This window comes from Crocodylus porosus, unplaced genomic scaffold (genome assembly GCF_001723895.1).
Source record: "Crocodylus porosus isolate Cpor-Errol unplaced genomic scaffold, CroPor_comp1, whole genome shotgun sequence".
NCBI lineage: Eukaryota > Metazoa > Chordata > Crocodylia > Crocodylidae > Crocodylus > Crocodylus porosus.
The window spans coordinates 22,299,413-22,323,366 of NW_017728916.1; the positions used below are offsets into that span (position 1 = coordinate 22,299,413).

At 40.7% G+C, this 23,954-nt stretch overlaps 1 protein-coding gene across 1 annotated transcript; it reads right to left on the minus strand.

Moving 5' to 3' along the window:
* Positions 1-222: 222 nt before the first annotated feature.
* Positions 223-23,954, minus strand: LOC109310849. The gene is made up of 7 exons (XM_019536180.1): positions 23,879-23,954; positions 22,506-22,611; positions 19,144-19,320; positions 13,417-13,519; positions 6,607-6,704; positions 3,913-4,078; positions 223-1,639 (listed from the first exon to the last, which is right to left on the minus strand). Exons 1-7 carry the CDS (start codon positions 23,952-23,954, stop codon positions 1,514-1,516), a joined length of 852 nt encoding a protein of 283 aa, XP_019391725.1. The 3' UTR covers positions 223-1,513.

Genomic DNA, 23,954 nt, shown 5'->3' on the forward strand with positions numbered 1-23,954 from the left:
GGAAACTATGTCTTTTCAACAGACTTCTTGCAAAAAGAACAGGAAATAAAATGAACTCTGAACAGGCTTCTGCCTTCTCTGATTATGCAGTCAGGGGAAGATAGGCATGTACCAAGCCATAACTGAAAGCTGTGGGGAAAAAAATGGAAGATGCCAGGATATAAGTCATAGGGATGTTGAGAGAAAACCACTATAATTACATAAAAGAAACATACAAAAGTCTCTGTTTCTGTTATATCTCTGTAGTTAATTTTTTATTGATTTTCTAAAATTAATTAAGATCATGCTTTAATAAAAAGGTTAAAATGCACTTAAGACACTATTTTTCTGGCAATTTCAAAGGTATTCAGGACCTGGACAGATGATATTTTTTTCTTTTTTAGATGCTCATAAAGTAGGTAATTTTCAGTGTCATTTTATTTATGTTATTTATAAAACAAATTACAAAAACATCAAAGTATAATTTAAAAGAGAAAACTAAAGAATTTCAAGTTGAACTTGAAGGCTTAGAGATATGACCAGGTACCTTCCTGAATATTCAAGGGTTGCAAAAAGTACGAGAGAGACTAGGTAGCACAATGGAATGGCCTGTTAATTAATGGATGTTCCCAGATTAGGCTAGATCTTTGGTCACTTGAACATTCAATATCACAACACACTTTTCACATGGCCCCAAAGATAATATTACTATTATTTGCATCATACAGTAGCAACCAGAGGGAAAAGCAATAAGGAGTTAATATAAATTGAAGCAGAATTAACTTCCAAATGGATAGGTTTTGAGTCTGTAGAACATGTTCCCCAGCTCTATCTGTTCTTTGTTATATGCCCATGTACCCATGGAGAGCTGACATCATGGATCTCTAGCAGAAGGATATTCTGCCTAGTAGGTTTAAAATTACAAACTTCCATCAATCAGTGAGAAATTGGGTTATAGCAGGGATTGGCAGCCTATGGCCTGCAGGGTGGATTTGGTCTGTGGAAGTCCAGTCCCACGGAGGGGCAGCCTAATGTCTCCCTCCCATCCTCTCCCCAAAGCTCCACTCTGCTGCAGTCTGCTGCTCCATGGTGTCTGAGCTTATCTTTGCTGCAGAGAGGTTGGATATCTTGCAGCTGGCCACATAAAGTAGGAAGAGAGCTGGAGACTTGTAGTCCAGGGATAGCCTGGTTCCAAGCTCCTGCCTACCCCATAAAAGCTTGCCAGCCCCTAGGTTATGGAAGTGTTTGGTGACTGGGACAGCTGCTGTACAGAAAGGAGAAGAATAGTGCAGGACAATATGTGTTAGGACATTTCCTGGCACTCAGCACATGCTTAATGATACAAAATATTCCTGTGCTATTACTGGTATGCAGCAATTTTGGCAATAAGCAGAACCTGGTATTCTATATCATGAAGTCTTCCAAAGAAAGTTAGAATTGTATCAAATCATATCAAAAACAAATCACATGATATTTTCACAAAGACTCCAAATATACGGCTGTTTTTTCATGTGTTCCCTGTATTATAAACTTTCTAGTAGTTATATCTATTTCCCGAGTGTTTTAGTCCATAAGGTCTTACTGGTCTTTCCATATTGTCCATTGGTTGAGTAGCACTCTGAAACATGTCAGCCCTAGGAAATGCTGAGATGTCATATTTCTGTAAAGAGAATTAATTTAATGTGTAAGATAGTAATTTAATAAGAACTTAATTTAGTAAGATATTTCTTATTCTGTTTGTATTTAAGACAGGCTGTATGCATTAACATAATTTTTTATACTTGGCGTCTCTTATGTCCCAATTTCAGAAAGTATGTTTTCAGTGTGAACACCTAGCTATCTACATTGCCTTGATATTATTCTGATGTAAATTACTACAGGTTTGGGCCCTTTGTATACTGTAGTTCAAACCGTTAGAGATAACAGAGTTATGGTACAATACATAGATTTTATCAGTTAGAACTATGGATAGCTGTATTTCTTTGATAGTGAAGCTACCTGTAAGTTAGTTTTCCAAAACGTGTCCACAAAGGCTACAGACTGTACCATCATGAACCATGTTCATGATATAATTGTTGAAGCAAGTACTATATGTTTTACTGGAAATCTAGGAGCCACTTTTGACCCTTCTTGATAAACAACTTCCATTTTGATCATTCAGGGCTGAGAGTTATTTGAATTTGCCTGTTGTGGGACTCAGGCCAGTTTTAACTCTGGGGAGGAATTTTCATACTCGGGAAAGAAAGAATGTTCTCTTCTTTTAAAAAGACTTATCTTTTTAAAGTTTCCAAGAGATTTGGAATGTAAGAATATTTTCTGTCAAGGTAGCACAGTGCATAGATGATATATTCAAAAGTATATGATCAATGCAAATTATCTCAAGGCTTCACAATTTCATCTATGCAACGTGGATTTACAAAATTATGCTACAGATTAGATCTTACCTTTCCCAGAACCAGAAAAGCTAATTTAGCAGTAGACAAGAAGCATCCTTAAACATAGCTACTGCTCAAGAGTAAGAACACACTTTTCACTCTTTCATTACTTCTACTCTTTTGCTATCATAGAAATATTAAATGCAGACCATACTTAAGAAAGAATACAAACTTTTGAAGAGAGGAATGTTATGAACATAAAATGGTAGGAACCCAAGTTGAATCACCGTAGAGAGCTCTCTAAATATGTACTTCATGTCAACCGAGAAGATTCCTCTCATAGATTCTGATCTTAGAATTGTAACCCTAGCAGTGGAAGGATGACCCTACTCTGACTTTGGTCTATATTTTCAGTGAAAAGGTTAGATTGTGCAGCCATATTCATTTTGATGAAACTCAGATGACTTACTCATGATTAGTCCCATTAACTTTACCAGTAGGGCTAGGGACAGAAGTTATACATAAACCAGTTTAAGTAACCAGAAACTGGTTTAAACCTGTAACAGAACGGAAGCTAAATGCGCACAAACCAGTTTCAAAATGGCTGAAACTGGTTTAAGATAAACCTAGTTGAATGTAGCATGAGATTTAACAGATTTGGGTCAAACCGGTTTATGAAACTTCTGTCCCAGACCCCTTCCTGGTTCAAGTTAAATCACAGCATCCTAGCATGCTTTCCATCCCTGGGCTGGGTTGTGTTGTCTGCTCCAGCAGAGAGGAGTTGGGGGTGGGGGAGGGGACGGCAGGGACTGCACCTTCCCCTCCCCTCCCCTCCTTCCCACCCTCGTCCCCAGCAAACCCCAGCAGGGGTCTGGGACCATGGAGGGAGATTAAACCCACCTTCCCCTGAGTACATAGCTGCCCTGCTGCTAAACTTACTGCTGACTGTGACTGTGGACTACAAATCCCAGAGGCACCTGGAAGTAGGAAGAGGAAGTCATGAGCAACCCTGGAGAGTCCTGCTGCTGTGATTCTGGACTGCAAGTCCCAGAGACCTCAGGGGCAGCAGGAAGAGGAAGCAAACACACAGCCCATGCTGGCTGCATGCCAGAGAGATGTGCTCTAGTGCCCCCTGGCTTGGCCTGAGGCACTGCAGGTATGTGACTGCATCCCCTGAATCAAAAGTAAGTGTGTATCCAGTTGTTTCTCAGTTTAATCTCTGCAGTTTAAACTAACCTGCAAACACTGAATCAATTCAGTCCCAGGTTTTTTGACTGTACTTAGCCTAGCTGAAACATCCACGTACAGAGAGCCCACATAGGGCCTAAATCCTCAAAAAGAGATTTACACAATATAGCCTAAAGCAAGCAGATCTGAGGTTTCTGTGATAAAGCCCAGGAAAGTTAGAGATGTGGCAGACCTCTAGCCAGTAAACACATTTTCCAAATAAATACTGCTCTAGCTTATACGTAGAAATGCAAGTTATGACAGTTTGCTTTCAGTGCTGACACACATTATTATGTAGTCAATCTTTGTGTCTGAGGTTGTTAATACATACTGGAAATTGCCTGATGGGCATAGCTGGAACTGGATTTTCCTCTTCGTAATCCGCATAAAGAACATTATTGCCTGGGTAGCCAAACTGATTGCGCTGAGGATATTGGTGGCTGAAAAAATTATCTGCTCCTGAAACTGGCCCTCGCAATGGCTGATGGAAGAGAATGCTATCAAAATGAAATAAACAGGGCTTTAAAAATGTAGCTAAAATAAAAAGAAAATTATATGAAATTTCGGGCATTTTTAAAAATTATTTTTATAAAAATAGAAATAGTCACACAGTATTTGTATGGTTTAAATCACAGCAATCACTAGATTAATTTTTTTTAACCGTTTCACTTTACTCTTAGGCTCCAGTCCTACCAACACTTTACCATATGAGTTAATCTAGGCATATGAGTAATTCTTTGACTGTGAGGTTACTTAGATCAGAGAATCTGGTTCTAAATGCATGCACAATGAACTGAGCACAACGCAGCACCAATTTTAGTTTGGGCCCCACATAATATAAATGATGATTTATTAACAATATTTTAAACCCATATAGTCATAAATCTATTTTTACAAGAACGTATATTATTAAATATGGCTAATATCAGAACAAATGTGACACCAGAGCAGGAAATACTAACCAAAGCTAGAGAACACATACCTTTCTGTATTCTACTTATTTGCTATTAGAATGGAACATTACTTCTACCTATTTGCCATTTGAACTAAATATATTATATTTATTTTTATATTATAATCAATTTCAATTATATTGTATTATCTTTTGAGTTATATTAAAAATAACTTTCCTATGGACCTTTTCAACTTGACATACCAGTAATTTCTTTTATAACGTTATGAAGTATACTTTCTTCTAAAACACACTAACCTTTTAAAATATAGACCAATATGAGATTTCTGATAGCAACAGGGAGGGTTAGTAGGCATTGTAGGCCTCCATGATATAAAACATATTTCAAATAAATCACAACATATGTATATACTGCAAGTGTGGCTTATAAAGTTGCAAAATGTTTGTACTTGAAAGCCTTCCACTTTTTCTTTTAAACCATTGCTATCCAACTTCTTATTGGCTGGGGGCCACATACCCTGCCACACTAGTAGAGACTGCAAGCTGTGGTGGCCCCATGCTGCAGGGTCCAAGCTAGGCTTTGTAGGCACTCCTCTGCCACACACAGCATGCAGACACTCCCTACTCCCTTCTGCTTCAGGTGTACCAGGATACTCTACCCTCCACTGCACTGTGCCTGTGGGCAGAGCTGGCCTTAGGGGAGGGTGACATGGGTGGCCAAGGGCACCCTCATCAGGGGGACACCAGGAAGGGCATTAGGGGAATGCCGTAAACACACAAACACCAGCACTTTACCCCTGCCCTGCCCCAGCCAATCTTTGGCCCCAGCTGCTGCTCAGGAGCAGCCAGGATGGGCAGTGCAGGTATCTGCAGAAGCATATTCCCCATCTCACCGTGATGTTGCCATGGAGATATCCACAGTGCTGGGGACAGACCAAGCTAGGGATGAGGGCCACCTGCATGAGCAGCTATGAGTGAAAGGTATGGTGCTGTGTGCAATAGCGTGGTAGCGTGTGCACAGGCATTTGATTGGACAGGACATGGTCCGAGCAAGTGTTTGATAAAGTTTTATGATGGGAATTGTTGCAGCCTGCATGAGGTAAGTGAGAATTTGATAGGAGAGTATATGAGCTGAGCGCGTGCTTGATACAAAACATGAAGTGACTGGATGAGTAAGAACGGGTGATTTTGGGGTATAAGAGTCTGAGTTTAGCTTGAATATGGGAGTAGGAGGAGGTTTGTGCTCCAGAGAGAGAGAGAGGCTCTGGTGCGTGAAGTGTGCTGATTCTGTTGCTGTCCTTGGTGGGAATGAGGTAAGCTCTTGGAGAATCGAACTTGGACACGGTCCTTCTCTAACTGAGCCCTTGGTAGTTTCTCTGCATGACATCCCTGCAGCTGTAGGAACCATAGCCTGTGGTAAAGTATCACTCTGACCCTAATGCCAGAACAGAGGACTTAGCCTCTGCTTTCTGTTGGGGGAGCCCAGAGAAAGTAAAGCTAAGGATCTGGAAGGCAGGGAGGATAGTATGCATTTGCCTTAGTCTGTGGGGAGTCCTGAGGACCCATCTTTGTCACCCTAGAGTAGCTGATACCTTGCGGTCCCTTCCAGCCCTATTTCTATTCTTCTAATAAAAGAAAAGAACAAAAGAAAATTAAATAAAATAAAAAAGTTTAAAATATTAAGCTGATAAAAATAAATATTTTTCTACTTACAAAACAACATTAAAATGGGAATTTTTTTAGTGCTAGATGCCATTTAGGCCCTAGCTTAGAATGATTCAGTGAAGCACTGGTCATTTATAGACTGCAAGTGTAAAAGAAGAGTCAATGTTACACCATTTGGAAGAGAAATACATCTGTAAATTTCAAAGCAGATGTCCACCATGGAGAAATTATGAAAAAGCTTCTCCAATTAAAAGGTTTTTTCCCCCCATAATTTTGCACTACAGATTTCCAACATCTTTTGAAATATCTGGTCCCGGCTATTGCTATGATTTGATCCTGTTTGTCATTACCTATGTCACTGGCAGGAGAATCACTATATAAACTTTACCCTTTAAAGGATCAAATATTTAGAGAAAATAAGAAAAAATATAACAAAACGCAGAATACCTGTGACCTTCTCCTTGACCTGGTGCCTGAGGTTGGCTAAAGCTTTGATTTTTCAACATAACTTTAGGTATTTGCACACTTTGTGTGATGTGGTCACCCTGCATATGAAAGATCAGAAGCCAAGATTTTACATGGCAAGACAACAAATGGTACAAAGTAGCTCATTAAGTATAGCATGTTAGAGGTTCACTTTGTTTTACAAAACTGATGGTTTAGTTGGATTTTTTCTTATCGATTCATTTACAAATATAAACTTTATTTTCCTCTATTTGTTGTAAAGTTAGTATATCATCAGAATGACTTGAAACATTCATATTTTAATAAGTGTAAATTCCACATAACAAAAATGCTCTGTGGGTCCGATCATCCTCACCTGCCACTTTCAGTGGAGTTGCTTCTGATTCACATCCAGTGTGAAGACAGAATAATCAAACCCATTGAAAAGACTGCTAGCCAGAGATGTGGGGTGGAAAATTTTCCAGTGCTTTATTTTTCCATGGGAAATTTTCCATTTCTAAAAATTGTTTCATAACATTTATTAGTAACAGTGAATGGATGCCAATACAATATTAGGCAATCCTGGTAGTTTCATACTTGTAATTAAAGTTTTTCAGATGATTGTCCCTAGGAAGTGTGTGAGAGAGTACATGTTTTATTGATTTGTAAACAGGAGGGTAAATATACTCGCATAATAATCCAAACCAAAAATCAAATTATGAATTCATCTAATTGGCTGTGCAAGTTAAATAAAAACCAAAGCATGGCATACCATGCAGTTTTTTGGGTGTGCTAAAATTAGTGTCTCAATAGTTTTCAGTGCCTTCAGTTTTTTGTTTTTTTTTAAATTTAAACAAACAATTTAAGGGAAGTATATGTTGTGTATTATCTTTACACTTTTACATGTATTCCAATAAAAATAATTTCTTTCCACATAAAGCTTTGAATTTGTTTGAATATAACATTTAAACCACATTAAGCGTGCTGTATTTAATATTTAAGTTCAAATACTTGTGGCTATTGGGACATAACATGAACATGGGGGTACTTTTTTAGTTTTATTTACTAAATATAAGTAAAATAAACATAAAAATCAGATCATGCTCTATTTAGGGCATTGGAAAATTTTCTGGAAAACTCACATCTCTGCTGATAGCTAAGGTCATTTAAATGTTTTCCCAAAGTTTTGGTTCCTCTTGCACAATATTAAGGAAGGTTTAATACACGCAAGCAATTGTAAAGACTAGTACTTCATCCACCCGGCCAGTCTCAATTGCATTTCACTCAATGGTGCCATTAGCTATGGCCACTAAGACAAGAGGTGTCAGAGGTCCAGCTACAAGAATGAGATCCTATACCACATTTTTTGTGGCTGAAAGACTCATGTGAGAGCATGACGACTCTGTCACAATACTGTGCAGGACTGGCTGGTGAAGGCTCTCTCCGTGTTGGTCAGGACGGTACCTATGAACAATACTGCCCCAGGCTGTGACAGCCAGCTACATCCAGACATTGTTGTAATAGATGAGGACAACTAAAAGATCCTGATGATCAATGTGACCATCCCATTTGAGAACCAGTGACATGCTTTTGCCAAATCCTAGGAGTGAAAGCTGTCCAAAAACAGGCCACTGGCTGATACCCTGACAGAGAAGGGGCATGATGTGATGGTGCAGGCACTGATCATGGGAACTTTGAGCTTGGGACCCAAGCAACGAGAGCATCCTGGGAGACTGCAGAGTACCCCCCCACTACTTGAAATTGATGAGGCACCTCATGGTATCTATACTATCCGCTGTTCAAGGGTCATCTATGTCTAGCACATTTTGGGACATTGCTAGTATGAAGACAGCTGGCCAAGACCCCCCACTGAAAACAATACCCAGGGGATAAACTGATACCCCTCCCCCACCAGACATACTATAGGCTATACTATAGGGGTTAATGCCTTTGAATATTACCTACCCCAACAATTGTACATGGCCTGTTAAAACTGTGGTTTAAGAATGTCTTACAACCTCACAACTCTAACCAGTGTGCAAAGTTTTGTCTTTCTACTTGCCACATAATGTCACATTGGACCTTCTTAATCCCTTTACCCCAGACTAATGTAGGCTGCATGACTAAACACACGTTTTAGATTGTGTTAAGATAAACCGACTATATACCTATGTAGCTACTATAAGCAGGGTCATATGTTGTCTTCCAACTCTATAGAGCCACATAATAAACTACCATTTTAACACCATCTTGTTTTGGCAAGAGCTCTTTCCTGAAAATGAGACTGTCAAAGCAGGAGGCATTTTTTATGCAGCAGAAATGAGAACATCCTGAAGAATAAAAAAAAATACCCTGTATTGCCAACCCAGCTAATAAAATGTATTTCTTCAAGAAAAACTCAGGAATAACAGTAAGTACTGTACTTAGTTTAACAATCTAGCATCTAGAGGGAAGGGCACTGATACAGCCCCCTCCCAGTATCCATAGGTGATTAGTTATTAGCATTTTGTCAAGTCCAGTGTTGTCCAGTGCATGAAAGCCCCTGAGATCTGGTTTCCTTATTTAGGCAAAAAATCACACTGATTACAGTTCCATCATTTCTTCAACTTTTTAAAATGTATGACAACTGCCGATATTGTGTTTATCAGGGTGCTTCCAGCAGCATCACCAGAAATACCACCAAGGGAACACACCATCCAGCAGAACACAAATCAATAGCAGAATCTCCGTATGCCTGAAAAAGGATGTTCATGCCCAAAAGCTTGCAAAGAACAATTTTTCCAACTATTTAGTTGATCTAATAAAAGATATCACATTTACCCAAAGAACCTTGTCAACCAAGGGCATAGTTATTTGGGCTCCTCTAATTTGCAACTGTGTGTAATGGTCATGGAAAGTTGTTACCTTGGAGGGTGTTGGAAACTGTCAGGAAGCATCTCCGGTTAATCTGGTTAATCTCTGATCTCTGGTTAATCACAGACCTCCCTGTGAAGCCTATAGACCATTCATTATGCATAAACAGAAGAAATAATTAAGCTTCTTTATGGATTTAGATAGTTGTAAGAGTGGATGTCACCAACTTGGGAGACCTAAGCAAGAATTAACTGAGAGAGAGAGATATGGCATGTCTTCCCTGCAAACTTACCCCACAAGCCAGCAGCACAATGCTCTGAGCAGGAGATCTCTTAAAACAGAAGTAGCATTGCTGGATGTGTTCATGTGGGCTAATTAGTACTGATTCTCAGCAATGCTGAAAGCAACAATACTGCTTTTTTGGTTCAGGATGGTCTATATGGCGTATGTTTGAAAGCACTACTGTATGGTAAGCCTGGATGAAGACATGCATGTTAATAGAGATGTGACTGCAAATGCAAAAGCTGGGATATTTACATTCTGTGGATGTCTGTGTCAAAACTGAAGCCCCCAGGCAACAGCCAAAAAGAAAGCTAGAGGAGCACTGGAAGTGAGGCACTGAGTGGAAGCTAAGAAAGAATAAGTCTCTTTGGGCAAAGTGCTGCCTGGAAAGTCAGGATTGGAAATGGAGGAAGAAAACTTCCTGCTGGTTTGTTCTTACCATGTCCACAAGAAAAGTCTCCAGGTAGCATCTTCTTCAGGGGCGCTTTCATGATTTTATAGTTTGCACAGTCAGGTTGGTACAACAGAGCTATAGCTCTGGATAGTATTTGGTCCTTGTTTGCTACAACATAACAGCAATAGCAACAGCAATCTTACTGCATTTTCTTGTTTTAGAAATTGACAATTTGAAGTATTTCATTGCCAGATTTCACCATGCAGATGAGTTGGACCTAATCCTGCAGTCCTTACTGTAGTAACTCCTCTTTGTAGAGCAGCTACTGTGCATCTTATTTGAGTACAGGGTGCATGATTAATTTCCTAATTTGTAGCACTTAAACTGTATTTGTAACTGGTAGATAGTTCACTCAGTATGTCAGTAAGAGACAACTGAAAGTACCATACTAAACTACATAGGCAGACCAGGTTCTTTGGGTGAATCTTATCTTTTATTAGACCAACTTAAATAGTTGGAAAACAATTTTTAAGCAAGCTTTTGGGTTCAAAAACCCAGACGAGCCTACAAACTCCACTTCATCAACCTCCTGGATACTAAAAATCATGGACTAAATATAGACATTGGATTTATGACACATTATAACCTGCCTAACATCTGACTCCCCAGGTACTTCTCCACTATTCACCACCTTCTCTCCCCCTCTCCCAGCCTGTCTCTCACCCATTGACTCCTCAATCTACATCTTCACTGACTACTTATCTTGTATGCATACCAGCCCAGCCTCTGGCTTCTTTACTTTTTATTCCATCCAGGAAGAGCTCACACCAACCGCTGAAACTTCCTTAGCCTGACGAAGGGTTTTTGAACCCAAAAGCTTGCTTAAAAATTGTTTTCCAACTATTTAAAGTTGGTCTAATAAAAGATACCAGATTCACGCAAAGAAACTTGTCTGCCTATGTTCTTAGACCAACACAGCTACAACATACTAAACCACAAAGTTTTATATTTATAAACTAAACTAAACAGCACCACCTACTGGTTAAAATATAAAAATGCATGAGGCATAGGTTTAAGTGTCAAGATTAATGTTTTTCAGGTTAAAATATATAACACATTTATGTATCATACCTGGTATCTATACTAATTTTTCAGGCAGCCAGATTTGATTTTTCTAAAAAGATTATCTGCAAACAAAAGTGCACTTGGAATAATGTCACTATTTCTCCATACACTTGTGTTTCCCTGATCCCTTACAGTTCCAATTTATTTATCCATCCCATCTTTATGATGGTGTCAGTACAAGTGATGATTTATGTTACTGAGAGTATGTTGTCAAGGGCAATAGGAAAAAGCTGAGACTTGAGTTTGAAACTGACATAGGAAGGATGGTTTAGTGGTAAGGGCGGTTGGCACTCGCAAGATCTGGGTTAACGTTTGTATTCACTCATGGACTTCCTTTCTGAACTTACACAGATCACTTACAATTTCTCTATTTCACAGGAGTGTTGTACAGAGAAAAAACATGAATTGGAATGGACTGCTGATACATAATGGGGGAAAGGGACATAAAAAGTACCCCAAGTCTTTCCTAGGGAAAGTATCTAGGAACGAAGACTGGGCTCTTTTTATGGCTCATCACTGACTCACAGCATGACCTTGGGCACATCATAACTTCCATGTTCTAATTCAGTTTAACCTATGAGTATGACAGGCAGCTGCACACTCCCTGCAATCTAGGATTTGATTCTCCTTGTGCCAAAAGAGAAGATCATAAAACAAAAAATAGTTGTTGGTAGCACTTCAGTCCATACTAATTTAGTGATAGAAAATGGAAAATGCATAATCATTAAATTTATTTTCTGAATTGTTGTAAAACTATTTAGTATTTAGGTATGTATATGATAGTCCAAACCAGTGTTCCTCTGGGAAAAAACTGATAAAATGATAATCAGATTAGAAACAACCACACCCTGCAGGCTCAGCAAAACACCAATGTGTCCCTAGATAACACCACTCTCAACAGATCTGATGGAGAAAAAGGATCATACTGTTACAATTCTAACAATATTTAAGTCTATTGTTTAGAATAAATTGGCAAGCAAACCAAATACATTAAGAAAAATGCTTAATTTTATAGTTTATACACAGCTTTAGTCTAAGTTTTCATTATACAGATTTATAAATGTACTACATTGTGTTTATCCATGGTGGCCCAGATCCTCAGCTACAACAAACTGATGTAGCTTAATTGACATTAATATAGCTAGGCTGATTTCCATTAGATTAAAAAAAAAAATCTGCCTGGTAGATGTTCATAACAGAAGGTGCTTAAATTGAGAATTACCATAAAGCCTGATCTGTTGTTTCCGAGAACATATTTTATAGGAGGTGAACCTCTGTAGCTAGGCCAAAAATGTTTGTGAAATACCCACTCTGTTCATGCAAAAATTCTTTTTGTACATTTTCCACATGCAAATAAGGTGCACTTGCAAATTTTGCAGATGCAAATTAAGAAGTGCACTGAAAATTTATTTCTTGAAGCAAGATCTCATAGAACTCTATATAACAAAATAAGGATGTACTGGTAACTAAATCATGCAGATGAACATTTTGTATTTTATGGTTGCACTGAAACACAATATCATAGAGCAGTCCATGGAAAACAGAAATTTCTAAGCAACAACTATCACTATTGTTTTAGCAAAAGAACTAACTTCAAGAAGATAATCTTTTGTCTAAGTCGGCATGCTTATAAAGAAAAATGACTTGTTTTTTTTTCTTTCCTAAATATATCAGTGCATAGAGTGCTGTGTAAACTGAGGAAGACACAGTCCTTCAACCAAATATCTTACAATCTAATGATGTAACCCTTACTTATGCAAAAAGTTTTACTGATGTAATAAAAAAACTATTTATGAGTCCAAAGGTATATTTGCATGGCGCAAACTCAACCAGTTCTAAACAAACTCTTTGTGCAGTGCTCCACACAGCCTAATTAGATAAATGTAGCTATACTGCTTAGCTTTCTGTAAGGCTTTAAAGAGCTTTGTGACATTCAACTATTGAGCCGAACAATGCCACAGTAAACTGTGTGGTTTGGGAGTGAGAATAAGATGGGAGCTTCTCAGATGGGCAAGATGAGGCTTGTAAATTTTGAGTCAAAAGAGCCAGGGTTGGTTCACTAAGTTTAACTATTCATCTTTACAATGAAACACTAGAAAATGATACCTAAACATAATGTAAGGAGAGAGCATGTGACACAGCCGTATTTCACCTTTTACCTCAGCAAATGGTTGTTGAGAAACACATCTTAAATTATCACTCGGCTCTGGAGTGTATGCAGGGTTATGGTGTGCCTTGTGTTCTGATCTTCTTTTCTGTTTCCTGAAAGTTAAAAAAATGGACAGGATTTCAATGTGAGCATGACCATTTCTTTTAAGTTCATTCTTCATTGTATAAAGATGCCACAAGGTCATTCTTTGTTGTATAAAGATGCAGTAAGAACTAGGAACACCAAATCTGTCTTCTGGGGTTCAGCTGCCTAGATGCTGTGTCAGTCATGACAACAATGTGTGCACTTGTTGGCAATGAGTTCATTGACCAGAAATACATGCTAAAGTAAATGTAACACATTCCCTCTATTGACACTTGGCCATCCACTGACAATGCTGCAGGGGTATAACTGAGGCCAAAATTTAGCCTACTGTGCTAAAGATCTAGAAAACTACTACATATCTCCTTTCAATTCTCTTTTCTCATTGTCCCTTTCATCTCCTACTTTCAGCTCAATACCTTCATTCAGGCACCCTTGGGCCTAGAACAGTCTCCTACATTTCCCATTGTGCTCCAGTACATCTTCCAAGAAACCATCTTTCCTTGCTTTCCCTGGTAATAATTACTTTCTGTCAGACACTGACCTATATATTTTCTTGTAGTCCTTAAATGTTGAAATTGGAGCTGAAAACATATTTTACTATTTATATTGCACTGTGGATGTCAACAAGCCTGTATGCATGACTAATAATAATGTTTTAATAATAATAACATGCAATGTGGGGTCATATCCTATTAAGGCATGGATAGACATGTCTTTGAAGTTCTTCAAAGTACTGCTCTAAGGGAAGCATTTCAACCTGGGAACACTTCGGCATCATACAGATGTGCAGGCCCCTTCCAGGTCAAGTGCTTCAAAAATGACGCTGTGGCAGTGCTCTGCAGCTAGGAGCTGGCGAGTAGAGATCCTACGCATGACTTTCGGGCCCAAGTCTTTGGAGGCTCTCAAGGACTGCTGAGTTCAGAGGAGAAAGCCCATTGGCTGTATTGCCGCAGCTTCTGTTTGGCCCTCAGAGCTACCGAGAGCCTGGTCAATTTCACCTTGGTAAGACTTGTCAGTTACAGGATCAGCACTGAGGAGCCTGGACAAGGTGCCTAGCGCCTCCTCACCTTGGAGTTGCTGTCTGAGCAGAGCTAGGAGATGCTGTACTTCCTGTCCAGCTTGAGGCAAAGTCATGCCCACAGTACCCTATGGAAGACAGCCTTCCCTGGGGAAAGCCTCTGTACCTAATGCCATGGGAGCTCCACTTGAAGCAGATGCTGACCCTGAAATAGTGGCAGGGAAACAAACAGTGGCAGCCGGTCAATACAGGGCACTTGGGCGCCACCCCATCAGTTTCAAAATGACACACAAAAAATGTGTCAGCTAAATAAATAAATGAAAGTAATAGTATCATTAATTGGAAGAATCCAAAACAGCCTCAGTTGAATTAACAATGTAAACAAAAGTAATAATAATTTTTTTTCTTGCCCGTGTTTGCTAGTAACATAATCATTGATGATGCTCGTCCACTACGCATACACAACAAAAAGTTGAGTATGTGCAGTAAGCACCTTGGGGCAATCTCCTTACCACCCAAGTGATGTGTGAGCAGTAGAAACACATGAACAGTTTGAACGGATGGCAATAACCACTTCTTTAAGTGGGCAGCGGGAAACCATGGGAAACTCCTAGGAGGATGGGGAGTGGGAGGGGGAGGAGAAAGGGCGGGGCCTGATACTCTTAAGTCACCCAAGGCTTGGCTCAGACTCACTTTCCTTCTGGAGCCTGTGAAGTAAGTGGGGCAGTTTGCAGCCAGGGAGTGGAGGGGTTTAGTTTTGATAAACATAAAAAATTACATGTTATGTTTTATAACATTGTTTTTGTAAACAAACAAAAATTGAACGAATAAAATTTTTAAAAGATTTGAAACTGCATGATACAGTGTGATGCTCCACCTGCCCCACCTGTCTCAGTTCACCAGCTGCGCCTGGAAACAAGCATCCTTTGTTAAACTTTAGTGACATGAAGATAGTGAGGTACTCCCAAACATGTCTCCATGTTCCATCTTAAGATATTCTTTACTTTCGCTCCTAGTTTCTAAGGTGATAATTTCCCAGGCATCATGCTCCTGGACAGCAAAAGGTAGAGGTCCTTCTCCTGCCCTGAGGATGCAGCCTGGTTTGCCATTTTTGGTGCCCCCAATGTTTTCTGGAGAATGGAGAGGGCTGTCTTTGGGGGAACCCTCCTCTGCCTGCACAGCCCTCTCCTCAGTTGATGAGGGGTGGCAGGGGATGGTAGCCAGTTCCCTGATCAGGAGAGAATATTTGCAAAGGATGTTCCTGTACCAATCATCAAACAATTGGGAATCACTGAAAAATGCCACTGATTTCTTCCTTGCCTAGGAAGTCCAGCAACTCCTTTGGTAAGCACAGGGTAAAACTGACAGATTCTGGGCACTCCTCTCATCACAGCTTCTAGCTTCCAGACAACCTTAACTGCCACCCATGCAAGGCCTCCCCATTAAAGTTCTGTGAGTTTTAACCACGCTGACCATCACTGTTCCTGCACCCACTAGCTTGGACCCCTTCCTGCTGTACCCCAGGCACCACAACAGAAATTATGTCAGCTTGCCTGCTGCTGTGCTGACTTGAGCAGCAGGAACCATTCCTAGGACATTTTAAACCATTTCACCAGGCAAGAAATCTCTGAAAGGACCACCATCAGGGCTTTCTTTTGTGCTGTGAAGAATGCAAATCACTCCATCTCCCAGTATCTACCTTCTACCCTCTTGCTTGATCCCAGAGATTAGGGAGAGTGAAAAGGACTGGAAGGGGGCTGTGCTTCTGGGATTCCTTGTGTTCACATGATTTGCTGTGTGGGAAAATGAGGGTAACCTCTGCCTCTTCATCCTGCTGAGAGTCATGGTGACCTATTGTTGTTGGGGGCTGGGCATGGAGGGCAGGTCATGGTCTGTTGGAAAGCATGTTTTCCATTGATGTTTTCCATTTACATTGTATTGACTGAGTTTAAAAAAAATAGCAAATAAAAGAGCAGTACCTTGACTAATTGCTCTGAGTTTTCTCCCTGCATTGGCAATCACTGTCACTTTCCCACAACTGAGAAGTGTTGGGAAGGAGCATAGGGGGCCTCAGGTATTTATTTGTGACTTTCTGGGCAATGATTGTTAGGGAAGAGGAGTGGCAGCTGAGTTCCTATGTTGCTTTGTTTACCTTTGCTCATATGACTGCCTGGCTAATGCTTTAGAGAGATGTAGCCAAACCAAGGGGATGGCCAAGCAGTGGTGATCACTTCCCAAGTGGCTGGAGCCAACCACTTGGCAATGGTGGGGAGTGGGGAGTATGTTGGAGCAGTGCCAGTGATGTTGCCACCCACTGTAGCCCTCACTCTGTAGCAATTGAAGGAGGCAAGGCACAGGAGCTGGGGAACAGGTGCCAAGACTTACTGCGTGATAGTAAAGAAAGGAGGATAGTCAGGAACAAAAAAAGTGCTAAGCTGCATCTTAGTGAATTACCTGACAACTGTCAAGTAAGTCCACAAATAGCATTCTGCAATGAGAGATCTCAACTGATCCCCCAAACACTGCTTAATCACTCTCCTTTTAGTATAAGTTGTTACTGTAATGGTCATGGGGGCAGGTGTTATTTCCAGGGTTCGAATTATACTTTGATTCTTGAGCAGGAGGTCTGCAAAAAAATTTAAACCAGTCCATTGCAAGGAGCAAACCGATCGGAGACCCCCCTGGGTTATGATTTTCAAATCTTACAGGGGGGCTCTCATTTTTTATGGGAGGGGCTCAGCCCCCCTGAGATCGCCCATAATTTGCACCCTGGTTATTCCCCCTGGCAGCATTATTTCCCATGGCAGATGCATCAAACCCAGCACAAAAATGATGACATGGCACAAATTCTCAGAATGTAATCTCCCACCATCTTCCCCCTCAGGCCAGCATTACACTTTTCTAAAGCAATGGTGCTTTAAGGCAGGAACCCAACCCTGGAGTGATTCAAAGCAAGCATGCCCTTTCCCTCCCCCACCCCCAACCAGCTCTGCACACCCTGAAACCTTTTCTTCCTAAGGGTGTATTTGCAAGTTGGCCATGTCCTCATTAAGCAACAGTATGGGACCTCATGCTCCTGAGGCAGCCTAATGATATAATGATGCTGCGTGGGAGGAGGGGGGGGGACTTGAAAACCACCACCACTGTCACATGCTGGAGCGTAAAAAATTACCAGATGGTTGGGTGGCCATCTATCCTGCCTGTGTCTTTGGTCAGCTCAGGGTACTGAGAGGAAGGAGGCCAGCTTGTCACAGATGACTGTTGAAGGATACTCATTGCAAGTAGTGGAAGGATGTGTGGTAGGAATACGGAGGAGATAGGTGGCTGTGAGGATGTGAGGACAGTGGGACATAGTGTTGATTTTGGTTGGGCCCTTGAGCAGCCATTTTGGAGGCAATGTGCTCATAGATGGCCTTGTTGCAGTGGCTCAGCTGGAGTGAGCAATGTGTTTTCTTATTCTAAATGTCAAAGAGCAATATTACCTCTTTCCACCATCTAGTTGATAGGCCTCTTTGTGGATATGGCAGATGCTGACATTTTGAGTGGAGACAGTTGCTGATATGCTCCAAAAGAGCCTCAATACTTTAGCAGAGGCCAAAGTGTTAGTGTTGGTGCACAGCAAAATTAGCTGTGTCTTTATACCTAGCAGTAAATAGTTGAGGTCACAGGCCAGTCAAGTTCAGGTGTGTCACAGAAGTGTTTCCTTGGAGAAGGAGGAGTGTGGGATGCAGGACTGATCAACTCCCTACCTTTCTGCCTGAGGATGCATATGTAACCTTGAAGTGCTTCACTGTTAAGCTCTTCAGGTTGTTCCTGCTTTATCCAGGATAATCTCTGAAGTGCTTCATCAGTTGCATGAATCTGTACTGTCACATTTAGGGGTGTTATGAAATTGTTTGGAATACTTTAAAGGTTATGTCTGTCCATGCCCTAAAATGTACAGTTTGATGTTTTCAAACCCCGTTTCACTTTGAAATACAACTACATTCTTCCCCTTATGTCTAAAAGAGTCTCAGTTCACTTAGATATCTCCCAAGCAGTTATTTTCACTTACAATAGTAATGCAACCCTAAATTGCTATATTTTTTCCTTTAGTAATTCAGATTACTTGACAGGATCCTGATCAGGCTTTTACAGGTCTCTCTCTTAGCCTGCCTGATGTTACTGAAATGCAGCCAAGCCCTAGTAACAAATAAGTAGGACAGGACAAATATGGTAGCTTCAGGTTACACCAGCAAGTTAAAGGGGCTTAGTCAGCCAGGTCAGTTCTGGAGAGGAGAAACAAGCATCTTGTAGCAGTAAAATGCTGAATGATTATATAGCGTTTTGATAAAATAATATGCTATATGGCTGGATATTTTGGATTGCAATGCTGTTAATTTAAATTATGAAAGACTATAATACTAGGCTTCACTTTGTTTTCCTCAAACTGTGTACAAAAATCTATCTTTCCACAGCCCCTCTTAGGACTGGTTTCCTATTTTTAATAGGAAAATGTGATCCTTTTTGAAACAAATAAATATACACATAATGTTAGGGCATAGTTATATTTAGGTCCTTCCCCTCTGCCACCCACTTTTTTTTCAGAAAAGCTTATGTTCATAAGTAACTTACCTTTCTCCCTTGTCACGTTTACAGTAGTAGACAATCTGCAATATTACACCAACCAGAAAAGCCAGTGCTACTCCAGGAAGTACAGCTACTAAAATCAAATCCAAAGTTCTCCAAAGTTGATTACATTTTTCACCCAGATACCAGTACTCTCCCCAGTTGCCTCTGTAGTAAGGACACCTGCCAATAAAAAATGAGTTGTTAAAGCATTAGTCTAACCAAAAATCATTAAATAATCAGAAAAAACATGTTTAGTTCTATTTTTATTTAACAAGTGGGGTCCAGGGAAACATAAAACATGATCTATATAATTGTTTTATACCATTAGCTATGCATAGGGGTGCATGCAGGTGCATGTGCACCCCCTGCAAAAAGTGCTGGTGGCACCTGTGGGCAGTCGCTGCTTGCTACCCCACCCCTTGCAGATGACACCGCTGGCAACATCTGTGGGTGATCCCTGAATGCTGCTGGCCACCACCAACACTGCCAGCAGCATCTGTGGTGCTCACCACCCCTTCTCCTCACTGCCAACACCACCATGGCTGTCTGTGGGAGCTCCCTGCTTGCCATCACCATGCCCCTGCAACCGACACTGCCACTGCAGCCTGCGGGCAGCCTCTGTACTCCCCAAGGCTCTGAGGGCATGTGGCATTCATGTTTTAAACTACTACCCATCTTTGTTGTATCTATATATCTACAGGGTAAAAACAATCATAGAATCATAGAAGTAGGGTCGGAAGGGACCTTATAGATCTTCAAGGCCGACCCCCTGCCAGGGCAGGAGAAAAACTGGGCTCAAATGATCCCAGCTAGGTAAGCATCAAGACTCCTCTTAAAGACCCCCAGGGTAGGAGCCAGCACCACTTCCCTTGAAAGTTGGTTCCAGAAAAATAATGCTAAACTCTTGAGTTTTCAAGTTGATTTTTAAGTTGCACATTGATTTTCTTTCATTTTCAATGTTTCTTGGCTTTGTTTGAGGAGTTTGGGTATAAAGCAGGGGTGCGCAATTATTTTGTCTGGAGGGCTACTTAACAAGTTTTGGTAAGCTGTCCAGGGCCACAAGGGTAGCCCTGCTCTTGACAGGTGCCCCACCCCCTGGCCACCATCTTGGGACTGGAAGTCCTACCCCTAACCCCTGACCTTTGCCACTGGAAGTACGTCTTTTGAGAAGGGGGTTTGCCATCTTGGAACCAGAAAAAAACAAAATAAATTATATACTAAAAATCAAACATCTGCAATCACATATTTGAATGTTATTAAAAATAATTTCTTGTCCTGATTTGTGTACATTTCCACTGCATATGTAGAAGTGACTGCATAATACCTAAAAATGAAGTCTAACTCTTGTATATTGTGGGGTGTCTGGATGTGCAGTGTGGGGGAGAGTGTGTGTGTATGTGTGTGTGTGTGTGTGTGCGCGTGTGCGTGCACATGTGAACTTGTGTGTGCTCATGTGTATGTGGGGTGTGGGGAAGGTTGTGGGGGTGTATGTGAGTGTCAGTGGGTGTGGGGATGGGGATGTGTAGGGTGTGTGGGTGTAGTCCCCCCTACAAACATGCCCCCATTATGCACAGCCCCTGCTGTCAGTGGCAGCAGAAGGCAGAACCCCCTGATGGTGCACAGTCCTGGCAAGCCCAGGACTGCATGTGACCAGGCCACCAGCTCCATTGCACAGAGCTTACACGCCCAAGCCTCACACCACTAGGGGGAGCCCTACACGATGAGGCCAGTGATGCAGGTTATGGGGCTTGGCTGAGGCAGCAGGGATTGGAGCAGAGGCATCCTGGCTCCATAGCATGGAGCTCCCCACTGTTTCCCATGACCTGCACATAGCAGTGTGCGGGGCTGAGCCACCACTGCGAGCCCCATGCAGTGAAGCCAGGTGGACCCCATGCTGCCACTGGCCCGGCTCTACTCTCCTGCCCCCTTGCCCTGGCTCCTCACTGACTTGGCCCTGGCCCTGGGGCAGCAGCATGGACCCTGCACTCTCTCCCATCTTCTGCTTTGCTCCTGTCTGCCGCCACCACCACCACTCCCCCTTACTGCCACCACTGCCAACCTTCCCCTGCCACTTCCCTACCTTCCTGCCCACTCACCCACTGCCCAGTCCTCCCCATCTGCCACCACCACCACTCCCCCTCCACCACCACTTCCCTACCTTCAGGGCCAGGGTCAGTGCCATCTTATGGGTGAAGGTGGGAGCGAAGTGTGTACTGTCCCTGCAAGAGTGAACAGGGTTGGCCCCACTCAAGCACAGCAGGGGCAGCCTGGGGCCAGGCTGAATATAGTGAATTGGTAGGCACCTGCCCATGGGCCGGATGGTGGGGAGGGGAAATAACCTGGTGGGCCAGATCTGGCCTGTGGGCTGTATTTTGCTTACCTCTAGTGTAAAGGGTGTCACTATTGTTTGCAGTCTTGCAGTGTAAGGCCTTTACTACGAAGTATTTGTAACATTTTCTGCCAATGTTCAGTTTGGATTCTACCTAATTCCCCATGGAAATTTGTTGCATAGTTGCATCCCCTCCACTGATCAGCTTTTTAAAAGTGGATTTAATATATTTGTTATATAGATCAAGTTTCCAGAACATAATGTACAGCTACTTTCAAATTGCACTGAGCTATAAATTAGGCATGCAGGATTTGCCATACTTCTGCCTATAACTTAAGCAATAAGGAAGTGTTGTAATTGTCAAAGGGGAATTCTTCCCTTGAATCCTGAAAGTGATTAAAATTATGGCTTGATTCAGGGCATTAAGTTTTTCTTATCAGAATTTTAAATCTGTACAGTTACAAATGCAATTCAGTCATAAAACAATTCTACTTTGTAATAGCAAATTTCAAATACTGACTGTAGTACATGGCATGTCATTAACTTATAAGGAAGGAAAATTTGGTATTATATTTGTATTTGAACCAAAAATGTACTTTAGAAAGAAAAGAGGTGGATGTTGTTAAGGACTTATAAATCAGACTCTTTCTTACATTCTGATCATGCTTGAAAATAAATCACCTTTGAGTTGAATCTTACAGAGCATTTCACTCCATTGAGAAAACAGTTGAGGCTATGATAAGAGTATGAAAACAGGGGGTCCTCATCATTAATTATTATATGTAATCTTAACTGTATGTGCAATTCTTGCATCTCAGTTGGTGTAAAACAAGCTAAAAAACAAACAAACAAAATCCAAACTGCAGCATTGTTAGGCCCTGATCCTGAATCTGAGTCTCATAATGAGAATATTTTGCTCTTGCAGGAAGTGAATCAAGACAACAGTTCATCCTCATGGATCAGAATGCAAGGTCCATTATTTATCAGCAAAAATACACTGACACTTTTATGTTTATTTAGTATATCCCACACTTACTTGCAAAAGGGCTTTTGGTCTTTACATCCACAAGCAATGCCATTAGGGCAGAAGCCTTCTGTATTACCCATGCAATTATCAAAGTCAGAAACATTAGTGCAACTGGCTGTAAATTAAAACAAACAAACACGCACATAAGTAACAACATAGTAAGTGAGCATGTTGTATATATGCCTGCATAAAAAAGAAAAAACCTCAAGACTTCGTGAAATATTTTTTAAACTTGACAAATTATCTCCCTGAATGATTCACAGATCTGAAATGATTTGACATCTCATCTTTTCCCTCTGAGGGACAAATGCTTACCATCTCAAATTATTTTACTTTAAATCTCTGCATACCTCCCGATTTGTTCTCTTTCAGTCAGCAAATCATACCTACCATGTGTACTGTGATTTAATACCTAAGGGCATGTATAGACATGTTTTGGGAAGTGGGGGGAGGGGACACTTTATTTAGCATAGCTCCAAGAGCCATGGTAATTAAATCGCCCAAAGTATTACGTCTATCAGTGTCCCTGGATTTGTGAGGGGTAAAAGAAAAATCATATCACAACTCTCTCGATCAGGAAGCTAAAAACTAAAGACAGTTTATGCCACCTAGAATTTAGGAAGCAACACAGTATTTATCTCCAATAAGGATACTGAAGCTGGGATAAAAATAATAGTGCATTAAAGGTAAACCCATTTTGTTAAATCAAATATCCTGTCCAAAAATATGTCAACAGAACCCAGATAAAGCTTTATATTGCTTAGCTGCTTACATTTTTTATAAAAAAACCTATCTGGATTTGTTAACTCAGATCACTTTCTTCCCATTCACCTATAAGGAGCTACAGCAGTTCTAAAACCATAACTTTGAATTTGTACTCTGTAGCCTTAATTCCTTCTAACCAAAAGTAAGAGCTAGACCACCATATTCATTTAAACTCACTGTTAAATGCAATTGACTCAAAATTATCTGGATTTACTAAAAAATGTAACTATTTTTGTAGTAAAGCTTATAATTTGTCTATATGCATGTGACAACGTATATGCTGCAGTACTTTTGTCTATATAGACAGAGTACAGCAACAGCAAACAAAAATAGAATCACACATTCTCTCTCATTTACCTACATCTCAATAAAATCTTATTACTTGACATTCCAGAACTCAAAATTTCAAATAATTAACAACAATATATGTATATTATCAGTGTTCATAACGGCTTTGTCACATTTGGGGTTTTTTTTTTTTTCATTTTTCTAAATAGATTTTACTTTAACTATTAGAAGGTTGTCCAACATAGCTGTCTTTAGGAATAGGTGAGTAGGATTATACAAAACACTGTTTCTTTAAAATTATAATGCATAGTAACGCAAAGGTTTCTTACGTTCTGAAGCCTGGGCAGTCAGCAAAACACTGGACAGCAGCACAATCAGAAGCAGTAAGTCACTGAAATGTAACAT